At 40.0% G+C, this 7912-nt stretch overlaps 1 protein-coding gene across 1 annotated transcript; it reads right to left on the bottom strand.

The window, feature by feature from the left end:
* Positions 1 to 4108: 4108 nt before the first annotated feature.
* On the bottom strand, positions 4109 to 7233 carry Il17a (interleukin 17A). Its single transcript, XM_027938197.2, has 3 exons — positions 7207 to 7233; positions 5894 to 6093; positions 4109 to 4346 (listed from the first exon to the last, which is right to left on the bottom strand). Exons 1-3 carry the CDS (start codon positions 7231 to 7233, stop codon positions 4109 to 4111), a joined length of 465 nt encoding a protein of 154 aa, XP_027793998.2.
* Positions 7234 to 7912: the final 679 nt, after the last annotated feature.

Here is a 7912-nt window from a genome sequence, read left to right on the forward strand (position 1 = left end):
GTCCCTGAGTAGAGCAAAACTCACTGAGGACTTCTTTTAGACAGTAACAATCACACAAATTAAACTTTGTTTATTTAGACATTGTTGCAGAAGCCCTTAATTATCTGCCCTTAATTGACTCCTCTAAAAGTTTGAGAGATGATGAAGAAGTAACACAGGCACCAGTGGGAATCTTATTATGCCGTAATCACACCGGCAACCTTGGACCTAGAGAGGAGGAAGAGGATATGGGAGCCATTGAGGAGGGGTTTGCCAGTTGTTGGATAAGGGGAATGAAGGACAGAGAGAGCTAGGTTTCTGATTCAGATGTTTAGGTGATGACTTTCCATTAGATAAAAACAGCAGCAGGAGCTAGTTTGGGAGCAAAGTGTAGTTTTTGTCTTTGTAGACTTTGGGGTATCTCTGGACTCTTGGTTCAAAGTTCAGATCAGCACTGACTTCTATGTGCTAGGTCAAGTGTTGATACTCTGCTCTCAAAGAACAATGAACTAGTTAAATATGTAAAACCAACAGTCTGTAAGAGTAGTGATAAAGGAAATTCACAATGCTCTTGGAGTGCAGAAAAGAGAGGTCTGATCTAGGATAACAGGGAATGATATGTCTTAAGGCTTTTATGAGGAGATGATACCCAAGTGGATGAACAAAGTGTTGGGTGCAGGGGAGAAGAGAGGGCAGGGCAGGAATAAAGGAACACCAGGGGACAGGCTGGGAAGACATTCAGGGAGAGGGGACCACATGACACAGGCACTGAGGCACTGAAATCAACAAAAGCATGGTGGTCACTATAAGAACCTAACTACAACCGGAGCATGAAACGCCAGGGAGGAAGTGGCATGGGATAAAGCAGAAGAGAGAACAGGGCAAGATCACAGAGGGTACTTTCTATTACATTTAACTTTGTGCCATGTGCAGATGTTGGGGGATGGACTGAGGGGACAGGAGCAATGGCAGGAAGAACAGATAGGAAGTTGTAGCATGAGGAAGGAAATGACAGATGAGGTCCTGAACCTGGGCAGAAAGGTGTTGATGAGGAGGGAGGGAGGCCATGGAGAACTTTTGGGAAATGAAAAAATACTGAGTTGGATGATTTCTGGATATTAGGAGTGATGAAGAGGAAGAGGAAAGAGGAGTCAGGGAAACCTTGGATGACGAGTAGATGATATTGCTAACTGGGAAAAATGAAGGTAGAGTAAAAGCAAGCCATATCAGATGAGGGGGAATGTAGCAAGTGCTATGGTTTGGATAGAGTTTGTCTCCAAATATGCATGTGCTAGAAGCTTGGTCTCCAGTGTGGCAGTGTTGAAGTGCTGGGATGTTTAGGCCGTGAGGCCTTTTGCAAGGAAATTTGGTTGTGGAGGCCTGACCCTCAGAAGAGATTAATACTGTCTAATGACAATGGATCAGGTCTCGGGGGTGGGGGTGAGGGGCTGTCCTGAGAAGTTTTATAAGCAAGCTTGGTATCTCCCCCAAATCCCTCTTCTTTGGCACATGATCCTTCCATGTGATGCCATCCACTATTAAATCCTTACCCAGAGTCAAGCAGATGCTAGTGCCAGGGTCTTAAATCTCCAGAACTGTGAAATAAACAGTTCTCTTTTCTTTAAAAAGTATCCAGCCTCAGGTTATAACAATACAAAACATACTAAGACAGAAGGCAACTACCACTACCTACCCCAAATATTTCCCAGGAGAACATTCTAGTGTGAAATAATGGTTCAGGAACATGGACATATATACGTCCCTCTCTTGGTCTTCTCCAAAAACAAAACCAAAATCAAAATTTTCTTTCCACCACTAGCTTTCAGGGAAAACTAAAAATGAACAGAGTGTTTTTAGTGATGAATTTTAAAGCCTAAGGGCTTTAAAATTGGTTGTTGGTTGCAGCTGTGTTTGAATATCCTGTAGGAAGCTGGTGGGCTTAAGAACAAGATGTGAGGAACACAAAATGACAATGAAAGAATGGGGCTGGAGAAGCTGTTCCCTGGATTTGGAGTTGGGAATGAAATAGAGAAAGGCCAAAGGCTTCTGGGTAGAGCATCCTGGAAAATGAAGAGGTGAAGGGAAAGTTTTTTAAGAAGCCTGGAGCCTACAGGACTGGCTGGAGGATTTCCAGAGGCCTCCAGAAATAGGGCAAGATGCCTGCCTGGGCCATGGCTGGTGGGAGATGGTTATGAGTCGAAACTTGAAACTACTCTGGAATTGAATGTGATTCAGTTTTCATTTTACTTGGACTGATTTTTTCTCATACTTCAAGCTGGTTCTGCCCCATCAGCTCCTTTTTGGGTGCTGGGTGCATCAGATCAGAGAGGCCAGGTCCTGGGAGGGTAGTTCAAGTAGAGAAACATATTACTCTGTTGATCTCTGGTGGGCCTTAATCCCAAAGGAAGTCTGAGTTCTAGGGAGACAGTAACCTAGTCTGAAAACGGAGTCTTCTCCCAGTACTTCCTCTTTCACATCAAACTTCAGGTTATAATTCTGGGAGATTGTTTATTTTTTCTTTTTGATCATTACTAATGACATGCCATTTTCCTAAGGTCAGTATTTTATTTGCTTAAATCATTTTGGAATGCTTCTGTTTATAGCATTGCTTACTGTGATTGTCTTGAGGGCATGTGAAATGGAGAACTTGGACTTGGGTGGTTTGAGGATATTGCTGCTCAAAGGCATGGCTTGTTTGGCTCTGTAGGTGAATTTGTATACTCTCCCAAATAGGAAAAAGCTGAATTTGCTGAAGTGCACTTGTCCTCAATATCTTTGGGGGATTTGTGACTGCACACCACTACCCCCAGGATACCCAAATCTGCCAATACTCAATCCCTTATGTAAAATGGTAGCATTTGTATATAGTCTACACATATCCTTCAGTATGCTTTAAATCATTTCTAGATTACTTATAATACCTCAAAAGATGTAAATGTTGTGTAAACAGATATTATGCTATATTGTTTATGGAACACTGATAGGAAAGTGTATGTGTGTTCATTGTAGATGTGACCATCAAAATATAGGCCTAACTATATTTTGATCCCCATTTGAATCTGAGGATATGGACCCCATGGATATGTCAGGCTGACTATAATTTTAATGAGGAAGAGTAAGAAAAGAGCTGAGTGTGGTAGCATGTGCCTATATGCCTGTAGTCCCATCTACTTGGGAGGCTGAGACAGGAGGACAGCTAGAACCCAGGAGTTTCAGAACACCCTGGGGCAACACAGTGACACCCCATCTCAAAAAAAAAAAAAAAAAAAAGCTAGGGACATAACTCAGTGGCAGGCAGAGCATTATATAAGTGTGAGACTCTGGGTTCAATGCCCAGCACTGCAAAAGAAAGAATGAGAGAGAGAGAGAGAGAGAGAGAGAGAGAGAGAGAGAGAGAGAGAGAAGAAGAAGAAGAAGAAGAAGAAGAAGAAGAAGAAGAAGAAGAAGAAACAATTCTTTTTTTTCAAAATTTTATTTTTATTATTAGAGTTTTTAACAAGGGTTTTACAGAACAGAGTTAGACTTGCCATCTGTCTTATGAAACCTCAATAATTTAAAAACTTAAGTTAATAAATATGAAACTAGGTTTAGTCTTTCTCTCTTTTAAGCCATGCCATGCACTTCTAAGAGACACAGAGGAGAAAAATCCCATATCCATCTGTAGTAAAACACATTTTCAACTACCAGTTAATGCTACCTACGATTTCCCTAGGCAGAGCTAATAATCATAGTCTTTTATCTTTCTCAAAAGATTTAAGAAACATAAATAGATCCATAAATAAAGGTCTAACTTTTTAAATAATAAAATCCCCTAGTCTTAAATCTTGTCCTTTTAAAAAAGAAACACAAAATAAGATAGGCAATTAATAAAATGAAATCTTACGCTCCAAAGTTATCTTAGGACATATTAAATACATAAATAACTTAAAGACCTTAGAAAAGCAAACGAGAAGTACATTGTATCCATTCTAAACCTTTCTCTTTGGGGAAAAGGAAGGCTGATTTGGGTCCCTTCTCTGAACCAGTGTTACCTCCACAGGGTCAATCTGATGAACTGTTTTAAGAACCTTGAGTTTGGCCAGAAAACCTAACTGCTTCAGGGAGACCCTTCAGGACAGACCCAAAACTCTTAGGCCACGTGGCGGATGATGGGGGTGATGCAGGTGCAGCCCACAGCCACCACCATCTTCTCCAGCCGGAAGGAATTGGGGCAGTGCTGAGACTCCCTTCGCAGGACCAGGATCTCTTGCTGGATGGGGACGGAGTTCATGTGGTGGTCCACCTTCCCTTCAGCAGTAATACAGCCCAGGTGGCGGCACTTTGCCTCCCAGATCACAGGGGGGTATCTCTCAGGGTCCTCATTGCGGCTGCAGAGGAGACAAAAGCCAGGATGAAAGTGGATTATCAGTAAAGTAGGAAGAAAACCAAATAGTAACAAAGGAGGCAAATTCACAGGTGAAAAATTATAGGCTTGGCAAAATCTCTGAAGGATGTTAGTTTAAGGAAGAACTTTTGGGGAAACTTGGATTTTCTCTCTTTTTTTTTTTTTAACTTTTCAAAAAATTTTTGCAGTGCTGGAACTTGAACCTAGGGTCTTGCATATGCTCTACTACTAAGCCATGACCCTTAGCTCTGAAATATGGATTTTCAAGCATATGGAATATTACAGAAAAAAAGACAATGGTCCAGTTTTTCCTAATTTCTTTGAAGAATGAACAAAGTAAGATAGACTGAGACCATAGCAAGGATTTAGTTTCCCACAAAGGATACATTTTCAGAGTACATTTGATTGAGGGGGAAAAAAAACAAGGGAAGAGTAGGCTTAAAATCATCTAGGAGCTGTTTGTGTGACTTGATGAAATCTACCCCAGTGAGAGGAAATGCCTCAGAATTTTATCTAAGAGCACTTGCATAGGAAACAGCCCAAAGATGACAGGAAGGATTAGATACAAAAATTTTCCTCTATAACTTTCTCTTCTCTCTCTCTTTCATTTTTTTTATCTCTTGAATAGATTATTTTAACTATTCTTAGTAATAACCAGAGGAGAATAAATCCTATAGTCAGGTGAGACTAAAACTGAGACTTATTTGCACAAAGTCAAATTATCAAAACACATTGCATTTCATCTTTTCTGGGGTCTGAATAGTAGGTATACTAAGGATGTAGCAAGTGCCATGTGTGGGGGTGTAGATCAAACTATCTAACTCAAACAGGAACAGAAGTACCCAACATGATTCTTTCTCCACTAAGATTCAAGCTGTATTTCCCCAGTGCTCATATAACCTCTCCCCAAGGACAAGCACAAACATCCTAGATAGTTATTAGTTATTTTCAACATGTTTTCTCAATTGTGGGTCTGGCCGAAAGAATTCAAACATTAATCCCCTATCATAAAAATCTAATTTTAAAAAATTGACCAGTGGCTCAGGAGGCTAAGGTAGGAGGATTGCAAGTTCAAAGCCACCCATAGAACTTAGTGAGGCCCTAGGCTACTTAGAGAGACCCTGTCCTAAAATACAAAATAATAATAATAAAAAGGTCTGGGAATATAGTTCAGTGGTTCAGTGTCCCTAAGTTCAATCCCTGGTATAAACAAACAAACACACACACACACATAATTTAAAAAATGAGAAATAGTTTTGAGGTCTCATAAATATTAGAATAGTGACTATCATTAACTTGATTTGATTTTTGGTGTCCGTGACAATGAAATCTAATAGGCTAGGTGTTAAGGGGTGGGGTGTCCTGTGCTGTCAAAGAAGTCTGTAGAATGAAAGTTGGAAAATTACAGCTCGGGACAGTGGGCCTTTTATGGATTTCTGATTCTGAGTGAATAAAGTCATGCTCTAGGTGACTTAGAACAGTCTGGTGCATGGGAGAACTGAAGGATGCAGAGATTTTATCCTTACGTACTGGAGGTTCCAGGGTGAAGTGGATCGGTTGTAGTAGTTGGAAGGCCTTCTGGAATTGCCACTGGGGCTAAGGATGTTCAGGTTGAGCTTCACGTTCTGGAGGAAGTTCTTGTCATCAGTATGTGGGCATCCTGGGTTTTGTGGGAAGACTATTGCTGCTTTTGCTATAGCCACCAGACTCAGCAGCAGCAGCAGCAGAGACTGGAATTGAATGGAAAGGAGACAGAGATAGATTTTTTTGTTGATAAATTCATTGTGATGATAATTTTTATTGCTAGTCATAGGAAGCATACTATGTTCTGGGAAAATCCATGTGAAAATTTCCAATCATTTAAATAGATAAATAAAAGCCCTACTTAGATGAGCAAAGGTTATAGTTATTAAGACCATGAATTTTTTTACTAGTTTTCAACATTCTCTTTTGACTTAGGAAAGGTATGTTATACATATTGGCTGGCAGTAATTTTAGTAAAAATGTCAAGCCATGCCCTGTCATCAGCCTGTCAGCACATGCAACATCATCAGGCCAATAGGATAAGATATGACCTTGATTTTCAAGGGGGAAATGTCCTTCTGCACCATTGTTCTCAGTCTGATCGTTCTGTGAAATCAAATGTGCACCTTGGAGAAAAGGGCTGTAGCAAATCCACATGGTATCAGTATTCATGTTAGAAATACTGTTTGTACCATTGGCAAACAGTCTACTAAAAACTGAATCCCCTTTATGTCTCCACAGGTATATTTTATGCTTGTTCTGAATTTATCATGCATTGATTCTGTAATAAGATGAAATTTCAAAAAGAATTCTTTAGGTTAAATATTTTAAAAATATTAAGTCCACTCTTTCTAAAGCAGTTATTTATCTATCTAAAAAGAATAGTTTTGATGTACCAAGAAAATAGCATAAAATAATAGAAACAAAGGTTGCTCTCACAGTTTTTAAGGCGTCAGGGATAGCAACCCATTTTACTATGGATTAAAGAAAAACGTTGTGGAAGAACAATATTAAATCACTGTATTCAGGCAAACAGACTGTCAACAAACATTTATTTTACTATACAGCATCATATCACACTTTTTGTGTGGTTTAGCCCCAATACAGACATCTTTCAGTTTTAATCTCATCTTTCAAACTGATGTGTATCAATTCCTGAAAATGCTGTGCAGTTGTCTACCAAAGGTTTCATTTCCCATCCTACATATGCTGCATTCATGGATCTCCATTGTTAGAGTCCAGCATTTTGCATACCACAGTCCAGAAATCTGGGCTGATCCAAATCAGCAAGTGCATTGCATATCAAGTGCAGAACTCACCATGGATGAAATCCTCGCAGGAGACATCAGTGCTTCTCAGTGATCAACTGGGGCTGGATGAGCTGTGCCTGCTGTGAGATGGACAAAGTGCAGCACTGCGTTCTCTCTTTTTATAGGGCTTTGCTCCTTCTGTGGTCTCTTACGTTGGCGTCTCAGAGTGGGTTTGGGGGTGACACCATTTTGGTTAAAAGTTCCATCCTCAAATGAGGTCAGAGAAGCACCACCACTTCATGACGGGTAGTACCTGCTTCTGAAGGAAAATGGGAAGGGCAGAAGTTCACTTCTAAAGGCTGCACATCCTCTCTTCATTCTTCGAAGAACTACTACGGGGTTGGCGTTGAGCAAAGATGCTTTGCCATGAGTCAACAGCATGTATTTATGGAGATAGCTGAAGCTGCTGTAGAGCTATGCTCTGTTTTAATGGCTCATGGGAAAGTAGAAGTTTGACATAGCATCCAGGCCTTCTGATATCATGTACCTTGATTTCCCATTTGATCTCTCCTTTCCTCACCAGATTCCCTGGCCAGATGTTACAGAGAAAACTCCAGAAATTAGTCAAGGTCCTGCCATATAAACAACAAAGCAAAAAAATAATTAAATGATGATGAAATATATTATATTTAATTGAATTTAACAACTGTTTTGTTGAATGTCTATCCAAAGAACTAATAACTTAGTTAGAGACATGAGATTTACTATTAAAAGT

This window comes from Marmota flaviventris, chromosome 6 (assembly GCF_047511675.1).
Source record: "Marmota flaviventris isolate mMarFla1 chromosome 6, mMarFla1.hap1, whole genome shotgun sequence".
Taxonomy (NCBI): Eukaryota; Metazoa; Chordata; class Mammalia; order Rodentia; family Sciuridae; genus Marmota; species Marmota flaviventris.